The following is a 20321-nucleotide window of genomic DNA, read 5'->3' as shown; positions in this document are numbered from 1 at the left end:
AATTAACCCTTTCCAATACTCCATTTAAGATGGGGTGTACTGGGTCTGTGATTTATAGAGACTACATAAAGTTAATGGCAACTTTACATGTTTCTGGGAGACAGTAGTCAGTCCCAGAAAAATGGAGTCAGTGGGAAGTCTAAAAGACAACCCTGTGTCACTGCACTGAGGGTGCTGTGTAACACAAAATAAAATGCTCATGGAGTAGGTGAGGCTCCAGAGCCCAAGATTACACAATTGGTAAAAACACACACAGCAAAACACATGTAAGAGTGGGAAAAGGGCTCACACTCTTACAAGGTGAAAAAATAAACCCTAGAAATCCAGCAAAGCTGCTGAGGGACTCATTCGGTAAGGGAAATCAGCCATTTATGAGAATTCTCCCTAACAACGATTTGCCACAAACGTTGATTTTGAAGGGATTGTGTCCACCGACGTATTCCTCATCTTAGATATCTCCTTCCAACTCTGCTGGCCTCGGAAATTTTTTTCTCTAGAGGGCGCTGCGCGTCGACGTCCTCCGAGTCGATGTCCCTCGACAGCCGCCGTATCGACTTTGACGTCATCCTGCCTATAAAGGCCGCGCGCAGCGTCCGTTGCTCAGTTCCGTTTTTCTGCGCTTACTCAGTGCCTTGGAATACCGTTGCTCAGTTTTTGTCAGATTAAACCTATTTACCTCGAGTTATTCGATCCGTACTCGATGGCTTCCTCGTCGGAACCGACAACTCCTCGATCCGGCTTCAAAAAATGCCGAGATTGTGGAAAAAAGATGTCACTGACTGACCCTCACAGAGTTTGTCTCTGGTGTTTGGGAGCTGAACACCATTGTTCGGAGTGCGAGGACTGTATGTCCATGACAGCTAAGGCCCTGAAGGAGCGTAGGGGGAAGCTGGAGAAAGGTAAGACTTTTAAAGCTTCTTCTTCGTCGACGAAGTCGAGACATTCGTCTCCTCATCACCATTCGTGCTCCAGGTCTCGGAGTGGGTCCCATCACTCCTCGAGATCGAAGCACTCGAAGAGGAGACGTCGAAGATCCCCTTCTCCGTCTTACTCTTCCTCTGTTTCGCCAAAAAGAATCCCTTGCCCCACGAAACATAGTTCCCGGGCTGACTGGGAGGAATTCCGCAAAAATATGATGAGCGTCTTCGAGAAAGCGGCCTCGACCCCCTCGAAGACTGCCGAGAGCGATGCTCTGGTCGAAAGACCCGAAGGTCAAAAACGCCACGAGTCGCAGTACCCGGCGAAGGAAACCTCTCGAGCGCGTCTCGAACCCTCGAGTAGGACTATGACCTCCAAAGGTTCCGTCGACGCCGAGGTCGGTGTCTTCGACGCCGTTGTCGAAGGGACCTTCGACACACGGGTCTGTCGACTCGACGCCAGCTTCGACACCGGCGTCGATGCCAAGAAAAGTCACGGTCACAACACACCCAGTGACTATCCCCAGGTCCTCGATGACGATGGCTTCGAGATTGTCGAGTAGAATCCCAATTCTGTCAAGGTCATCGAGGCCTCCACCTTTGTTTTCGACACCACGCTCGAAGCCTTCGACGTCGGCGTCAACGACATTGACGTTTTCGAGGCCGATAATGACAAGTTCGGCACCCTCTGCCTTGGAAATGGGATTTACACCCTTTATGAGTTCAGAACAATTGAGAACTATATCCTCAATTTTGGAAGAGGGTGAATTGTCTGAACAGGAAGACACATTTGAGTTGCAGGGACTTGTAACCCCAATTTGAGAGGAATTTTCCTCTGAAGAACGCAGGTTAAAGGATCTTCATGATTCCTTACATGAGGCAAGTGGGTTAGACACTTCCCCTGAGGTGGAGTTTGCTAGGCCAGACCCGGGGGAGCATGCTGAAACCCCCTATAGAGCCTTAATGGCCAGGATCACAGAGTTTATGGGGTGATCTGCACCTTCACAATCTTTCCAACAAGATGACCTCACGGATCTTCTTGATAAAGGCCCACAGGTGGATCCTGTGGTGCCTTTTTATAAAGCTCTTCAGAGGAAGATTATGACGAACTGGGAAACCCCAGATGTCGTCCTGGCAGTAAATAAAAAACTGTCTACAAAATACAGGGTATCTTCTACAGACCCGGAGTTTTTGTCAAAACACCCATCCCCAGAAAGTCTGGTGGTACAGGCAGCATCTTCTACCGATGTCAAGACGGCTTATCCTACCGTCCCACAGGACAGGGACGATAAAAAATATGATGCTATGGCAAAGAAAGTTTTTTCGGCATGTAGCATGGCGTTAAAATCTGTGAATGCTACTTGCACCCTTGCTCGATTCAGCCATACACTTTGGGAGTGTGCTTCTACAGCGACTGACTGCATCCCGGAGGGAGAAGAAAGGGAAGCGTTCCTGAATATCATACAGGACGGTAAAGACGCTATGTGCGAATCCCTCCAGACGGGCATTGATTCGGCTGACCGTATCAGCAGAGCAATGGCGGCAAGTACAACAACCAGGAGATTTGCTTGGTTGAGAAAGTCTGGTTTTGCCCCAGATGTGCAAGCCAGGCTCTTGAACATGCCATTCGATGGCTCTTCTTTGTTTGGGAAAAAGGCGGATGACAGTTTAGAAAAACTGCAAACTTCAAAAGCAGCAGCAAAATCCCTAGGCGCTGCAATCCGTCAGACACCTTTTCGTCCCACAGGAACCTCTGCGAGAGGCAAGTCCTTTCGCTTCTACTCTGCATTCGGAAGAGGTAGAGGACGACCGGCTCAAAGGGGACAAAGAAGAACTACCCGAGGTGGACGGGGTAGATATTCAAAAGCCGCAGCAACAGCAGGTGCCTCTTTACCATCGGCATCTGCATCAGCCGCCCCAAAACCACTCTGAGGACTTCACTCACAGGACACCTGTAGGAGGCAGGTTGACTCAACATCTGGCGGAATGGCAGGCTATCACGTCAGATGCTTGGGCATTGGAAACAGTTGCCCAAGGTTACTGCCTGCCTCTCCTATGCATACCTCAGAGTCATCCACCGGGGATCAGCTCTCAGAAAGCTCCAGATCCGCTCCTCTTGCAGGAAATTTTGGACCTGCTAGAGAAAGGTGCCATAGAACCGGTACCTGTAGCGGAGAGGAACAAGGGCTGGTACTCCCCTTACTTTCTCATTCCAAAGAAAGACGGAGGACTGAGACCCATCTTGGACTTGCGAGAATTGAACAAATTCCTCAGAAAAGACAAATTCAAGATGGTCACTCTTTCTCAGATCCTCCAGGTCCTTCAGTTCCAGGACTGGTTGGTATCTCTGGACCTTCAGGACGCTTATTTCCATGTGCCTATCCATCTCAAGCACAGGAAATACCTGAGGTTCGCAATTGGCAGCTCTCACTATCAATTTCGAGTGCTGTCATTTGGGCTGACCTCTGCCCTGAGGGTCTTCACCAAGTTAATATCGGTAGTGGCGGCAAGTCTAAGGAGGGAAGGGATTCATGTCTACCCCTACCTGGACGATTGGTTGATCAGGGCTGTCTCTTCGGAACAAGCTCAGATCCAGCTAAATCACGTGTGCCACTCCCTTCACAGACTGGGCTTCTCCCTCAATTTAAAGAAGTCACAAATGATACCATCGCAGAGACTCCAGTTCATAGAAGCGATCTTGGACACTTCCCTGGGAAAAGCCTCGCCACCAGAGGTGAGGGCTCAAGATATTCTACAGATGGTTACCAAGTTCCAAGATGCTCAACGTCTCCCAGCCTTCAACTTTTTGAGGTTGCTAGGCCTCATGGCATCCTGCATTTTCCTAGTGCCAGAGGCTCGCCTGAGAATGAGATCCCTCCAGTGGGCACTGAGGACTCAGGGGTCACAATTCTCAGGGAGAATGACAGATCTTCTTCAGGTTCCCGACAGGGTGGCTCGAGACCTTCAGTGGTGGGACTGTCAGGAGAACATTCTGAAAGGAGAACATTTTTGGCAACCCTGGCCGGAGATAACAGTAGTCACGGATGCCTCACTCACTGGGTGGGGAGCCCACGCCAACGACTTGACCATCAGCGGTCGTTGGTCTCCATCGGAGTCCAGACTACATATCAACCTGTTAGAGCTGAGAGCCATCAGACTTGCGCTGAAGGCGTTCCTGCCAGCTGTACAAGGGAAAAACATCCTGATAATGACGGACAACACAGTGGCCATGCATTACCTCAACAAAAGTGGAGGCGTAGGATCACTACCCCTGTGCAGAGAGGCGATGCAGCTCTGGTTTTGGGCAATCCAAGAAGGAATCTATCTATCGGCAGTTCACCTAGCCGGAGAGAAGAACTTGACAGCGGACGCTCTGAGCAGGCAGAGCACAGTCTCCCACGAGTGGGAACTAGCTCAAGAAGTCCTTCAAGAGATCTTCGCCCTTTGGGGAACCCCTCAGGTGGATCTGTTCGCCACCAGCGTCAACAGGAAATGCGATCTGTTCTGCTCAAGGGAATTTCCCCCGAGAGGAGCTCTGGGAGACGCGTTCATAGTGGACTGGGAGTTTCCGCTTCTGTACGCATTCCCACCGGTCCCTGTCATTCCTCAAATGATCAGGAGGTTGAGAAGATTCCAGAGAACCACGATCCTAATTGCCCCAGATTGGGCCAGGAGAACGTGGTACCCGGACCTTCTAGACTTGTCCATCTGCCCTCCAATTCGACTTCCACTCAGAGAGAACCTACTCTCACAGAAGGGAGGTCAGGTTCTCCATCCAGACATCAAAACCCTCAACCTTCACGCTTGGCTTCTGAAAGGTTGAGGTACAAGGATTGGGACCTCCCTGATGATGTTATGGAGGTGTTGCTTTCGGCAAGGAGGCCAGCAACAAAGTCTTTATACCGCTGCCGTTGGAACAGATTTTGCAGCTGGTGGAGAGAACAGAATATCACCCTTTTTCATGTGGTACACCAATGGTTTTGTCCTTCCTTCTATATTTGGCGAATTCAGGCCTTCAAGTTGGCACCATTAAGGGCTATCTCGCAGCGCTATCCATCTTTAAGCGCACTGCGGAAGAACCATCCTATTTCAAATTACCCTTGGTAATACAGTTTCTAAAGGGGTTAACCAATGTTTATCCCCCAAGACCATTCCAAGTTCCCCTATGGGATTTAAACTTAGTACTAACTTTCCTTATGGGCACACCTTTCAAACCACTCCATTCTTGTTCGTTAAGATTCCTTACCCTTAAAACTGTTTTATTAATAGCACTTACATCTGCTAGAAGGGTGCGCGAATTACAAGCTCTTTCTTGTAAACCCCCTCACACAATATTTCACAAAGACAAAGTTGTCCTGCAAGTGAAGCCTAATTTCCTCCCAAAGGTGGTTTCTGAATTCCATATCACTCAGAAGATTACCCTACCATCTTTCTATCCTCCTCCTCACCCGGGGAAGGGAGGTTACACAGGCTAGACCCTAGAAGGGCTTTAAGTTTTTACATCAGTAGACTAGCCAGGATAAGACAGGCAGACCAGCTGTTTGTAGGTTACACAGGTCACAAGCTGGGGTTACCAATAACTAAGCAGACCATTTCCAGATGGATCATTCTAGCCATTCTGGAATGTTATAAACTGGCAGGGAAAGAGCCCCCTCAAAACCTTAGGGCTCATTCGACCAGAGGTATTGCAGCTTCATCGGCCCTCAAAAGAGGCGTGCCGGTTAAAGACATCTGTGCGGCCGCTACATGGTCGTCTGTCCATACCTTTACACGTTTTTACAATTTGGATTCCTCCTCCAGTCAAGAGACTAGGTTTGGAAGGGCTGTACTGCATTCTATTCATCAATAGAAGACAGCGTGAAGTCAGTACTCCCTCCTCCAATAATAGAATACTGCTATGGGAGCCTATCTAAGATGAGGAATACATCGGAGGACACAATCCCTTCGAAGAACAAGTTACTTCTTACCTTGTAACGTTCTTTCGACGGGATGTTCCTCCGACGTATTCCTCATCGGCCCTCCCATCCATCCCCGCAGTTCTACTTCCCGTGTTGTTGCAGCCTACGCTCCTTCAGGGTGATTAGTCTAGTCCAGAAAGTATTATTGTGGGCTACAAAACGGAACTGAGCAACGGACACTGCGCGCGGCCTTTATAGGCAGGATGACGTCGATACGGCGGCTGTCGAGGGACATCGACTCGGAGGACGTCGACGCACAGCGCCCTCTAGAGAAAAAATGTTCCGAGGCCAGCAGAGCTGGAAGGAGATATCTAAGATGAGGAATACGTCGGAGGAACATCCTGTCGAAAGAACGTTACAAGGTAAGAAGTAACTTGTTCTTCTGGAGATATGTAACCCCTACACATCAGGTTTACACACTTCTTTCAATGTCATAATTAACTTGAGTTGTCTTTGTTAAATGCACAGTTCAGCATTTTATCAACTACTATCTGGTTGACTCCCATGCCAGGTCTTCTACTTACACAACTTGCCATGCGGGTATACTCCCCTGCCCGCTCAATGCTTCACAAAAGAACAAAGTGTGCTTCAGTGGTAACTTCCAAGCGAGAACAACAACTTCACAAAGGTTCTGTGGCATCAGACTTTAAAACACTTTCAGGGAAACAAGGAATCACATTAGTGTGCTTTAGGACTCCTTTGCAACTATGTTCCTCTCCCTCTGGCTAATATTCTCCAGAAGGGCAGCCTGTTTGCCACCTTTCTTTCCCCTCTACACCAACCACCAAATAGTGACCATTATATGTTGTTCTTCTGCTTCTGTTTTGGATTTGGCAATGTGCGTTTGTCAATTGGTGGTCTGCATTTCACAACACATGAGCAGCAAGTCTTACAACTCTTGGATTTCCCAGTATTCCCCTCTCGTCTTGAGCAATGTTTGATGTATTGGTATTGCTGAGTTTTTTAATACTCTTGGCCTTGGTATTGCTTGTAGGTTTGTTTTTAATAAAGCTTCCCCACTGGGTTTTTGAGCCTTCCACCAACTCGCACGCTTGCTTGCATAGTCATTTTGGTTCAATACATTTAACTTTAGTCATTTTCAATTAGTTTGTATTCAAAATTGAAATGACTGCTTCTTTCACTCACACGTGAGTGAAACCTGCTGTGAGCTGGCGGACAGCGTGAGAGCGCTTGAGTCACCTGCAAGCTGTGAACTCACCTGGTAAGTGTGCAGGTCTTCTATCATTGTGACTTCTCACGATTGGGGGAACAGCCTCCCCTGGTCCACCTCTGCACGTGCCCCTTGGAACTGGAGCTTCGTCCTCTCTGGAGAGACTCAGGTGAAACCCAGCTATGTGAAACCTCTAGAGAGGGCACACTTCCCTCGCTACTTCTGCTTCCTGCTGCGCAACCTCTGCACAACGAGCCTTCAATGGCCAAGTGCCCTTTTCATACACTTCCCGCTGCGCGACCTCTGCAACAGGAACTACTCGAGGCAAAGACCCTCTCAGGACCCATCACTTCTTTTGGTTTTCCAGTGGTCCCGGCGCCTTCTCTCGCATCCAGCTTCACCTTCAGCTGCATACATGGTCTGCATTGCTTTCTCCCCTCCTGCTCCTCACCTGCTGCCAACAGGCCAATGCCGGCACTAAGTGAGATTTTTAAGCTTCAATCTCCCTAAGTGTAGGTCTTCTTCACTAATTAGCTGACCACTCCTTCAGCAGTGTTCCTCTGCATCCCTCTTCCTCATCCCAGTATTGAGCGAATTATGGGACTTAAAGTCCCTTCCAATAAAGTTAGTTTTCTTGACCTTTTCTACTTTGATTGGATTTCCACTCTCTACAGTATTTATTGAAGGAATATCACACAAATGATTGATCCATCTTGTTTAGAAAGTGGAATATGAATTTCTACACTTTTGGTGGTTATTATTCACAAACTTCCTTTCATTACCCCTTTTTGAGTTAGGGAAGTTTCTAGTTCTGTAGGTTTCAGAAGGGGTTTATTCCTTTTTACACCACAGGAGTTCTGGCTGATTTCACCCACATTAAGGTGCTCAACATGTGGAACAGCTAGGTTATTGTGGGAACAAGTGATTATATATTTTGGCATTTGTGATGTCTTCCCTAGAGGTCAAATACTGTGCCTCACCCCACAGGTTCCTCTAACTTCCCTGGGCCTTTTCTCTTCCTAGGTGATCCTCCCGGAGAACACCATCCCCAAGTCAGGATCAGGAATCATCTGCCGTTCCATGGCCACCTGGGAGGAGACTTTAGGCAGGGCTTTAGCGAAGGATCCATAGGATTCATCACAGTACCTAATACTCTGTGATGCCACTTGGGATTTGTATAAGACTTGTAGATCTAGTTGACGTGGCGTACCTTGTAACAGTTCACTTGATCTATTGAATGAAATGTTCTCAGAACCAAACACACCTAACTCTTTCTGTAGAGCATAGGGTATTGCCCAAGTAACACTGTCTTGGCTAATTTTACAGATCAAAAGACTGAAGGCACAAATTGATGGGAAACCGAAGAATCCACGGACAGAGAGCCCTGACTGCAATGAGGAGGTCTTGGAGAATGGTACCGATGTGCATGTGTTGGAACTGCAAAGTAATGAGCTTTTTCTTAATCTTTGCTTCTTTACATTTTATACAACATTTCACGCTATACCAAGGCTTTGTGCTTTTCTGTTATTTGTCCCTTTCTAGGGATTGACCATGACACATGCCTCCGTAAGGGAGTGCTGCTTCAGTGACTTCTGTGGGTAGATTTTGGGATAGTCATGCAAGCTAGATTTCAGTGATAGAAGCAGCAAAGATTTGGGGAGGCGGTTGACACACCAGTCAGTCTCTTGTAGTGAGTGGAGGAGACACTTGCCATCGGGTTACATCTGGGAGTAGGGGGAAGGGGAAATCCATGAAGGCTGCCTGTAGGAGAGTCATGTCATTTTGGTGGGAGGAAGCCGAAGAGATTTAGGGCGGCAGGTGTTTCACCGTCAGTTGGTGAAGAACACATTGGGGCAATGTGTCAGCAGCACCTACAAATGCCAGTGGCCGGGGAAGATGTGCTGTTTGTCATCTTTAGACATCTGCATCAGTATTTTTTGTGTGCACTGGTGAAGTCAGAATTGCATATGGCCAATTGAGGTATCGTCCAAATCGCATTCCACACCTGTCATCATCACTCTGGACTAGTAAAATCATCAGAACAGGTACATGAACAGGTTCTTTTTCAGCAGACAAGGTTGCACTTTCATTTCCTCCTATTGTCGCAGGGGCAGAAGGTTGTGGGGTACAGAAGTCATCTATTGATGATCAGGCAGGAACGCAAAGGTAGTTAAACAGCTGTAGGCGATTGCCAATACCAGCTCTCCATTTTTTCCACCCCATACACAGATAGAGTAGATACTAATGATGATGACAATGGCAGCTTGGATGATGGTCATACAAAGATCACAATCCATCAGAGTCCAGGCAAGAATATGTGCTGCTGCTGGAAAACAATAGTGCTTAGTAGGAGAATGATATCACAAATACAGAGGCTTCAAAAGTAATAGAAGCTCACCCTCCACCTGTGTGCAGTCTCCATGTCACTTATCAGAAAGCATATTGCATCATAACATGGCATCAAGAGCACACACTGAAGCACCATCAAGCCCAGATGAGCACAGTCTGTGTGTTATTCGCTCAGAATGAAAGTTAAGTGCAGTAGTACTTCACAAAGAATAAACATCACCCAAATCTGGCCACATTCACGTTCTGCTGAAAAATGGTGTGCTAAGGGAAGGCAGGGGCCAACTTAGGCCATGTATGCAATCCCATATACAGCAGTACCATGCACAGACATGGGGGGGGGGGAGTCAAAAGATTAATCTACCCCCAAACCACCAACAGCATACCACCAACAAAGTAATCTACTTCTCTATACTCCCTTAGATCTTAGCTCCGTAAGGCAGAAGGTTGTTGAAAAATCTCTCCCTGGATGATCTTGGTGCTCAGTCTGCTCTTCCTTCTTCCTACACATCCCTCTGACTCAATGCTAAAAATACTATTGTTGTCTGACCTCATACTGACTCTCTCTTCATCCTCATTGTCGTTTTCAACTCTTAAATCTCATACTCATCCAACTGGCTCTCCCCTTTTCCTTAACACCTGCTGTGTACCCTTACCTTACTTGCCTCTTCAATTTTTCTCTTGCCTCTTCTAACTTTCTGGCTTCATTCAAACACACACACATTATCCCTTTCCTCAAAATAAATCTTCTCTTGATCCTATACGTCCTCTAAATTGAGAACTATTTCTCTACTACCCTTCTTGTCTAAACGTACTGGAGCAGCTGCCTTAACCAAATCTCTTCATTTCCCAATCTACACGCCATGCTTCCTCTCCACCAATCAGTTTTCCGTCCATCCTACTCTATCCGAAAAGCTTTGGTGCATGTCTCTAATTCTCTTGTTTTCGCCTGACATTTTACTTATTTATATTTATATAGCGCGCAGCAGCCCAGGGGCATTGAGGCGCTGTTACTTGCAAGAATTTAGTTACACAGGTACAGGCATGGTAGCAGTCGTTGACACATTGTGAATATTACAAAACATCATACTGTTACAGATATTGCACATAGTCATTATATTACAACTTGTGCAACGGGTCATATGATAAGTATTCATGCTGATGTGTAGGACCTTATGTGAAGAGGATGGCTTTCAAGGCTTTGCGGAAGGTGGTGAGGGAGGCCTCACCTCGGATAGTGGGAAGTAGGGCATTCCAGTGAGTGGGTGCGAGATAAGGGAAGCTGGATCCGCCCGCTCTGGCTCTTTTTACTAATGGCACAGAGAGCATGCTGGCATACGGTGATCTGATTGGCCTTGTAGTGGAGACGGGGTGGATCCTTTGTGAGAGGTAGGCAGGAGCAGTGAGGTACATGCACTTGTGGGTCAGTGTCAGGGCTTTGAAGACAATCCTTTCCTTTATTGGGAGCCAGTGGGCTAATTTTCTGGCCTCAGAGATGTGTTCTCTTTTAGCAATGCCTTGGGCTGCCCGAAGAGTATTGTTCTGTAACCATACAGACATAATAGGTTTTCTTTCATACTCCTACTTCTTGGTGTCTCCGCTGCATTTGACACTGTTGGCCACCCTACTCTATCTTCTGTAGCCTGTCTTGGTTGTTCTGGTTCCATTCCCATCTCTCGGACCGTTCCTCTCTCTGCTCCACTGTTTCCTCTTGTTTCATTGCCATCACACCATGGATGAGTGCCCACTTCTTTTACCTCAACCTCTCAAAACAGAAATCCCTTTCTTTCTCCTTTCCTCTCCTTCCTCATAGCCCCTTCCAAAGAAAAAAGTTAAAGCGGCACTTGGCAACTCCCTGATCTCTCCAGGTGGAAACGTATACCTTTAAATCAAAGAACTGATCTGGGCGAGTCCACATATGAGCTGACCACTATTTTATTGCACCAATTATCTTGGCCAACAACAAATTGAACAAATTAAATTACAGAGCCAAACTGAAGTGAACTCCACGACCCATGGGTCATCCAGATCAGAAATTCTCAACACACCACCACAAATTCGCATCACATGTGCTGGACTTTCATGTGCTCGATCACTACCACTACCACAGGACACCACATGAATGAGTATGTCTCACAATTCCCTGTACTGATGAAGGTTGTTGTATTTACAGCACTCCACCTTTGCGAAAGGCCGAAACACAGTTGTGTCGACAATACCATCACCATACAGTGCTCATTACTCAACACTGTTGAGCATAGCCGATTAATTTGGCATATGCCAAAATACTGTGCTCCAGACATTGTCCAGGTGCTATGTAGCCAGGATTCAATCCTTTATATCCTTTATGAATGTATTAATCTTTTTTTAATATTGTTGGTTGTTCTTTGTATATAAGGAATATGTTGTTAAGTAACCTGTGTCATTTGTTGATTTAATATGTTCAATTTGTTATTGGTCAAGATAAAAAGTGCAATAAAATAGTGGGTCACCTCATATCCAGATTCTCCCTGATCAGTTCTTTGATTTATAGATATTCATATCCCCTTCCTACAGACCTCTCTGTTCTCCCTTTCTCCCTTTCAGCTGATAATCTCAGCGTCATCTATGACTCTTTTCTTTCCAATTTTCTTTATTACCCACACTGCCTGGACTTGCCCTTTCCATCTCTATAATCTTCATCGAGACCGTCCATTTCTCTCCTTTCACGCTACTAAACTTTTTATATCCTCCTTTCTTTTCGCATCTCGATTACTGCTCTGCACTCCTATGTATTTTTCACCGCTCTGATCTTACTCCTCTTCGTTCTGTCTACAGCTCAGCAATGTATGTCCTTTTCTTACTGCCACACTGCTCTTCTATCTCATCCTCCTTTGTAGCTGTCTCGCTCCTCCCCTTTGACTCTCGTCTTTCCTTTCACTTTCTCTGCATAGTCTATAAATGTTTCTAACGGCTTTGCCCCTCTCTACCTTTGTTCCTCGCTCTCATTCCATTCCCCCTTCTTGCACCCTCGTTCTCAATTACTTTTCATTCACTCTGTCCCCAAACCCCCTTGTGCTTCCTGCAGTTTCCATTCTTTCTCACTCCTCAACACTGTGACGAATCACAGGATTTTGTCCCTTCACCCCGAGTAGGATCTCCTCTCCAACCCCCCTGTGAGGCTAGGGAGGTGAGCCCACTTTGCAACACCCTCCCTAGGTGCAGAGGCAAGAGTAACCTCACTGGGAGAAACTCCCCCTGTGGGGACAAGAAATCCCATTCCTGTGAGGATATCCCAAAATAAGCTCCTTGGGAATATCAAACACACCAAAGAATATACCTTAAAGCGACTTGTATGAAGTTAGAACAACCAAACGGTATTGGCAGTGTTAGGGAGAATTCTCAGAAATGTGCTAATTCTTCTCTACTTAGAGACCCCCAGCACTTTTGCTGGACTCTGGGCCTTTTTAATTTCTAACCTGGAGAGAGTGAGACCTTTTTTCCCACTCTCTCATGTATTTTTCTTGTGATTCAAACTGTGTTTCTTTTGGTTTTAGGAGTCTGACAAACTCCATAGGCATCTTTTTAGATTGTGGCACACAGCACCTTTATTGCAGTGACACAGGGAAGTCTTTTAGATTTCCCAAGGTTTAAATACCTTACTCTTGGATAAACTACTGTTTCCAAGAGCAGTACAGTGAAACTGACTTTGCTGTACATTGTAACTCTCTAAACCCAGCACACACTATCTTACCATAGGGTGCTGGAGGGGTTACCTAGAAGCCCCTTTGTCTAGCTTCTCATGTAACATTTTTTATGTTACCCTTTTCACAATGAATGGCTGGTGGCAGTGGTTACTTTTTACTACTGTGTTGTGTCTTTACTTTGGGCTGCGTTCGCAGCTACAGTAAAGCACCCATGGGTGCCATTTCTGTCATAATGGCCCCTGTCTTCTTTTGTCGCCCTTTCCTTTTTTTTTTTTTGGTTCTTCTTGAGATTTACTCTGTGCGCCAAACCAGGTTTGGTCCCTTTGTTCATTTTGTCTTTGTTATTTTTTCACAAGTGAAACCCACTTCTGGCTTCGGAGTGTGTGGTGGGGCCAGGAAGTGGGGGAGGTGCCCGAACCTCCCTGTGCTTAGTCTCTTAGGAGGCCTGAATGCACTCTGTGATGATTGGCTGGCTGACCGACTGGCAAGGACAGCCACCCTGTCGGGTGATTGACAACCAGGCTGGAATGAATGGGAGAAACCTGCATAAAAGGCAAGCCTTTTTGGCTGGAAGGCAGAGTTGACCGCTGGAAGAAGATGCCTGCTGCAACTCCTGGACCGTTGGTTTGCCCGGTGAAGCCCTACTGCGCTGCTGAAGCTCCAAGTTCGCCTCGACAGAGAAGCTCTGCAAAGACGACTTCTCCCCTTGAGTTGGGATCAATCAACTGCAAAGTAAGCCACCTGGACATCCATCTCGGAGCTGTGTGTTGCTTTTAAGTTGGCCAAGAGCTCCAGGAAGATCCTCCGGACTTCCAGGAAGCATGACTGACAGAGCCTGAGCCCCCTCAACAGAGTGCAGTGCCCCAGAAGCAAGGAAGGTCCATCTCGACAACCAGGAACCGCAATGTTGCTATCTGCGGTAGTCGCGAGAAGCTGAAACACCAAAGTGCCACTTGTTTGAAAGTTTGCTGGTTGCGGTCGATGACAGTCACGTTGTGGTGCAGGAGTCCCCAGAAGTCCTCCCTCTTGTCCCCACGACTGAGGCCCAGGAACAACAAGAACTGCAGAGCTGCACAGGAACAGAGGTCACTAGCTGCATCTTTTCTTCAAACTCAAAGGTACTGTAAAGTCTGAGAGAACTTACCTTTTTACTTTACTTAACTTTATTTCACTTATATCGCGCACCAGTAAACCCAGAGGCATAAGTGCGCATACAATACAAACACCATAAATACAAACTATTTCACAAACAACATAAAAAGAACCATAAGCAGGAATGTGACAGCGACCAAAGAAAAATGCTAGGCACAGTCATAAGCATAAGAGAGAACTCGGGCTCAATAAAACCTAGTGGGCAAGAAAATATATATGAAAGACTCCATCAAATAAAATACATCAGAGAATCAAATTACACTTAGATGACCTTCTAGGAAAGTATCTACACAATCTTAAGAAAGCAGGCAGAGAGCTGGCCCCACAACCCACAAGAACGCAGTCAGTGTTTGGCTGCGAGCACCAGTCTCTTAAGTCCAGCCTTCGGAGAATTTTCAAATCAGATAATCTGTCCATGCCCGGCCCAGTTCTCTGTCTAAGCCAAGCTAACACCTTGTTACGCAAGGCTTCTCTGGACTCATGCCCCTCAGCCTTACCAATGTTAGTGATGAGAACATTCCTCTGGTCCATGATAAAAGCATGTGTACTCGTGTATCATCAATATTAAGCATTTGTAGCTTTCTGAAATGCAGATTCTGCGCGGATTCCTTCTTAAATTTGGCTTTTGTTGTTGTAGATGGTTTACGCCATTTTTGATCCAAAGTAGGTGCTTGAGGAGGAGGACATAGATCCTGTTCATAGTATATCATGTCTATATAGGAAGATTCTGCCCTTTCATTAGAGGCCATTATTGTCCCATTGGGCACCAATGGCCCACCACTGCCGGGATCAGTTTGTGAAGCTTGATCCAACACCTCATTTGGTATATTGACTTGACAGGCAATGTCCAATTTAGATGACTGGAACCCAAAGACAGAACTATAAGACCCGTCTGTTTGTGAAGCAGTGTAAACTCGGGGAGGGCAAAAGTCCAACATCCACTCACTTAAAGCTTCCGCCAGTACGCCATGGTCGAAGGGGGTAGTGCATAAGGTTAACTCCTTAGCAATACTGTCCATGAACATGGCCATTGAGAAAGACCTGTAAGCTCTAATTGAGAAGGAGTCGGCCTGGCCCCTCCTAGTAGAGCCACATCAGGTGCTGTAGAATAATCCATATTCCTACCTGTATGTTTCTCAAACCCATCAAGGAAAGAGGGCACCATAGGGGCTGACTCTATGGGATCACTATTATCAGGTTTAGTGTATTCTCCAAGGAGACAAATCCTTTGGGATCGGACATTGGTGGCAGCGTAACAAGGTCTTGGGTTAAGCTTTTACGTATAGAAACAGGGTCCTCTGCTTTATGCATTTCCGGATCAGAGTTGTTACCTTGTAATCTCAGTCTCCTGCGAGAACTGAGAACCAAGACCTCCGAGACACAGTCTCTGATACGCAAGGGGGGAGAGGCAATTACATTCACGGAGCACCTATCAGTTACTCTCACTGTAGATTTGCTTGCTCTTCTACTTCACAAGTCTACCGGCTTGTGGCCCTACATTTGATTCTTCTTTCTTCATCAAACACTTCTAAATACATTGTGCAAAGACTTTTACTCACCTTCAAGAAGTGCTTCAGTTACATTGACTTTTGCCCATTGACATTGGCTTAGCCTGGTTCCCTGAATGACTCTTCTCTCCTCTGTCGTTGTGTTGCACCTGTCCTTCTAGGAAGGGGTAACTTACTCTGCATTGGGGGTACAAAAAGTATTTGCTTGAAATAGAAATATTTGAGCTCTCTTGTTTATTCTGTTTAACCTTTACTTTTTACACACACTCTGCCTACTCTAGATGTAGCAGTTCTATATTAATGTCCACAAGCATCCTAGATATTTGTGTCACCTGAGGGTGTAGCAATTGTCTGCAAGTCATCCCCAATGGGAATTTACTGAATCTAAGAAAGCTAAAACTGTGGATTTTTGAAGTGCATTTGAGTGTTGCTTTTATATTGTTCCTTCTGAAGAAAGCTTGGTTAAATGACTGGTAAATAAATTAATAATTGTTTTATCAAGAAACCTTGTGTATCAGTGTTTATTTGAATAATTGTCTCTGTGAATCTCCCCATTACTGCTCACATTGACCCCTCTTGAGATAAGCCTGGCTGCTAGGCCACACTACCAACCTGTGTCGTTCAGATTTATACCAAAGGTTGGAGCCCTATTACCAGGAGCATAAGGTTGTTGTAGTGCACCCTAAAGGTACTACCCCAAATCTTTACCTAACAGTCAGCAAGAAACAGAGCATGCCACTTTAAATGGAAATCTCCATTTAACTGGGACGAGGAGGATGGAGCAGAGAGATGCTGCTACAAGCTGAGAGAGAGGCACGAATGTCAGCCAGGGAAGTCCCACAGCGACATAGTACCTTAGAGGGGAGGAGACTGTGATACTGAGGAAGCATGCGAGTTTGGAAATTTCTCGCTGTCTTGCTTTCCAAAAAGTGCACGGATAATATTGCTTATTTTTCTCCCCAGTACACTAACTGAAAAACAACCTTGGACGCTGGGAGACAATTTTCCCAGACACACACTCAGATTATAGAATGGCTCTTATATGGCCCATTTATTCCCCAAAAGCATACATAAATGCATACCAACAGGAATAAGAAGTAATACAAGTAGTTTAGAAAAAATACATCACCGTTGATACAGCGTTAAAGAATGCCTTCATCGCCAGAAAGACTGCACTGGAAAGTTCCCCCACAGACAGGCAGAGCGATCATGATATCAACTGGCCTGGCAAGATGCGTCCATCTACCAATAAAGCTTTTTATGTCTGACTGTTCGAGTGCCCCCCTTTTAAAGCCATTGCAAATGTATGATGGCATTTTCCAAAACTTTCAGGCTTTTTCCAAGTCTCTGCCAATTCAAAAGATCCCACGGGCCCCCGGCCCGAGTGACTCATAGCAACCCAAAAAGACAAAGCTTTTCCCTTTCTCATAAAAGCAGTGAAATTAACTAAATTCCACAACAACGTTATCACTTCTCAGTCTGAGCCTTCTGTGTGTGTAGCTTCTCTTCAACATGTCCTTAAAGCATTGCAAAATAACATAAGCACTGACAGCACTGAAAACATGTTTACCAACGGAATAAAACAAAAGGAGTTTGCATCCAGTGCAGCTTCCACATAGGCCTGAAGCATATGTTAATTATAGCTCTGGGTGTGCTGCACACAAGTGCTATATTTTTGTAAAAAGCGCACTTAGGCGCAATGTTGTACACTTGCGTACCAAAAGCAGCGCGCTGGAGATGCAGCCTGTAAGATGGAGAGAGTGAGAAGCCAATGGTGGCGTGAATTAGACATAGGTCCAGAAGGAGAGTGTGGAGTTCAGGGCATTTATGTAACCAGAGACAGTGAAGAACAGAACAAACCCAGAGTGAATAGAGGCCCCAGTGACGTTATACCTGAGAATACAAGTTAACAGGGAGAACAGGAAATCGCCGGGGGATCGTTGCGGGACTTCTCATACTCCTCCCAGTCAAGTTAATGAAAATATAACAAGGAAAGTCAGAGAATGGAATGATGAGAAAGAGGGAAACCTGAAAGCAATAAAAATTGCAAGAAACTGAAACTACAGGACAAACGCCTGGGAGAAAGGCAGGTTGATATATATGTCTAAAGACAGGGACTATAAATAGAAAGAATATTATTAATTAAGGAGAAGAGAATTTCAAGAGGGAGAGTTGTAAAGTCTGGATAAACACTAACTGGAAAAGGGAAAAATACCCCTTTATTGTAAATTGAGAGGGGAACAACAGGCAATCAAAAATCATTAGTACGGATCAAGATATACACACACAAGGTCAGAGACCAGCTTTTGAGAAGGAACAAAAGGATAATAAAATCCTGAAAGAATTAGACAAACTGATTAAAGAAGTTGTGAAAGTCTTTTTAAAAATCACCTATTATGAACCAGGAAGGAGGTTTGCAAGAAGCAACACCCAGGAAAAGGGAGTCATTCTCCTGTATTTAGTTGTTAGCATAGTGGTAAGGTCAGTTAGGGTTAGTTTGGACTCTGGACAGATTCTTTGGGACATTCACAGATGACTGACAAGCACCTTAGTTAGTTTGTTAGATTGGGAATACCCCATAGCAATAGGGACAGTTCAGCCTTATTCTTTACTAAACACAGCTTTGAAACGTCCTCTAAGAGTCTGTGTTCTTCTTTTGACCTGCCACACTCCCAAATACTGAAATGTCTTTCCCCTGCCCATTTGATCCTCCCCATCTAACCATATCTTTCGAACTTGCTTGAAATATCATCTTCTTTATTCCCTCACTGACTCTTAATCGATCAATTTTCTTTCCTTATCCTTTCATTTATAAATCTCAATTCAAAAAGTACAAAAAACCAGCCCAAACTACTCCAGAAATTGTAAGCCATGGGTTGACTGCATCAAAGGTCAGTACATCACTGACAACTGTTGAAAGCTTTCTGAGCAGTGCAGGCACAGCTACAGGCAGGCAATGCTTTGGGACACCCTCCTCTGTGAGTGTGGTATATTCAATAGACTGGTCATCAACAGTACACAGAGCAGACAATTAACCACACAGATACTTGAGGCCTATCAATCGGACCCTTCAACCATGGGAAGAGAGGATAGCCAATAACAATATTTGTACAAGTGGTGCCCCTGGCTAGCGGCACTTGTGCGAGTTGCTGTTCAATCGAGGTTGCCCTCCACCTTCAAATGTGCAGTCCAGGCAACCTCTTAGTGCAGCCTATGCTATTGTGCCTAATCTGAAAAGATGCCTCACAGTACTGCATTTTGAACAGCAGCCACCCACTAAAGTTATCGGGTTCTTTCGCAGGGTGCAGCCTCCTACTAAAGTTCTTGGGCTCTCTGATAGGACTAAAGCTCTACAACTTTGCCTCAAACCACTCCGTCCCCAATGACTTCCTAAACATTTTTAACAGAAATCCTGCTTTCAAAGTACAGTATTTAAACATATTACAACTGTCATCTACATAGTAGCCTATAGGAGGGAAGGATGCAGGAGTTTCACATGCATGTTCATGCTGGCCAATACCACTGTTTGGTCAAGCTCCTTCTGGTCACCTATTGTCTAATTGGCATGTGGGCAATCAGGCAACTCTTCCCAGCATGCCTCAGATAATGAAGGGGTCCTGCGCACAGGCTGGCACTGCTAGTGGCACACCTTCCCAACCATTTGTTAGGACATGCCAGCAGCAGAGGCCTGGCGATGCCTATTGTAGCAAGTGTCAATGGCACTGATTTGACAGGTTGGACAGCCCTGGGGCTTTTGGCATGGCATACCTGATGTTGATGCCATGCTGTACCCTGATCCGGGGGAATACTATGACCCACTTCATCTTCACCATTGCTCAAAGGGGTTGGTGGCGGTGCAAGCCGGGACTGTAGCAGGATCTGCAGATGCAGGGGAATCGTTAGCCGAGAAAATGTTTTAGTGCCACCGGCAAACAGGGTTTCTCATGGTTGTCGTTCCAGAGACACACTTCAAATCCAGAGTTTTGCCCAGTTCCTGCCTGTTCCTTTCTGCCCCAGCTTCATCCTCTTCCCACAGACCTCCACCGTGCAGTAGACCTCTGACTCCTCCCTGTGGCGGTCTTCCTTGATGGCAGGAAAAAATACTCCTGACACCGAGGACCATCTCCGGTGCCTGGCTTGGCCCCTCCACAATGGCAGGTGCAGGTTGAGGCTCCTTCACCTCCCCCATCACCCCCTTTCTCTACCTCTTTCAGCCCCTCTGGTAAGTATGCCACCTCCCGAAGAACCTCCATAGGCTGATCCACCCCCCACCCCCGTGGTTGCTCCTAACAAATCAACCCATCGTCCTCAGTACCTTTCGATTTGCTGGGTGGAGACCACTTCCACTTCAATTCACCGGGCCCACACAAGAGCAATCCCATATTCCTTAAGCTGTGTACTTGCTGCAGCCTCCCCCTCCTTGCTCATGGAGACCACGCTCCTCCATTGGCCCTTCCTCTGTAGATGTGTCCACAAGAGGCCCCATTTCTGTTCTAGTAGTCGGAGCCTCATCTTATGTTCCTGCTTCCTCTCCCACTCCTTCTCCTGAGGCCTCCCCTGCCAAATCAGAGAATCAGTAATGT

At 46.2% G+C, this 20321-nt stretch overlaps 1 protein-coding gene across 6 annotated transcripts in view; it reads left to right on the top strand.

Annotated features, from left to right (window-relative positions):
- The window catches only part of LRRFIP1 (LRR binding FLII interacting protein 1), an 813895-nt gene that overhangs the window by 649476 nt on the left and 144098 nt on the right, over positions 1 to 20321 (top strand). For 4 of the 6 annotated variants that reach the window (XM_069615976.1, XM_069615973.1, XM_069615977.1 and 1 more), the window contains one exon: positions 8373 to 8490. In XM_069615976.1, the coding sequence (XP_069472077.1) occupies positions 8373 to 8490 (118 nt within the window). The remainder of the gene's footprint in view (positions 1 to 8372; positions 8491 to 20321) is intronic. The other 2 variants (XM_069615974.1, XM_069615975.1) reach the window with 1 other exon arrangement.

Source organism: Ambystoma mexicanum, chromosome 9, assembly GCF_040938575.1.
Source record: "Ambystoma mexicanum isolate Mex_15411 chromosome 9, UKY_AmexF1_1, whole genome shotgun sequence".
NCBI classification, from domain to species: Eukaryota; Metazoa; Chordata; class Amphibia; order Caudata; family Ambystomatidae; genus Ambystoma; species Ambystoma mexicanum.
The sequence above is the reverse complement of the archived record's forward strand: the minus strand, read 5'-3'. Positions and strand labels throughout refer to the sequence as shown.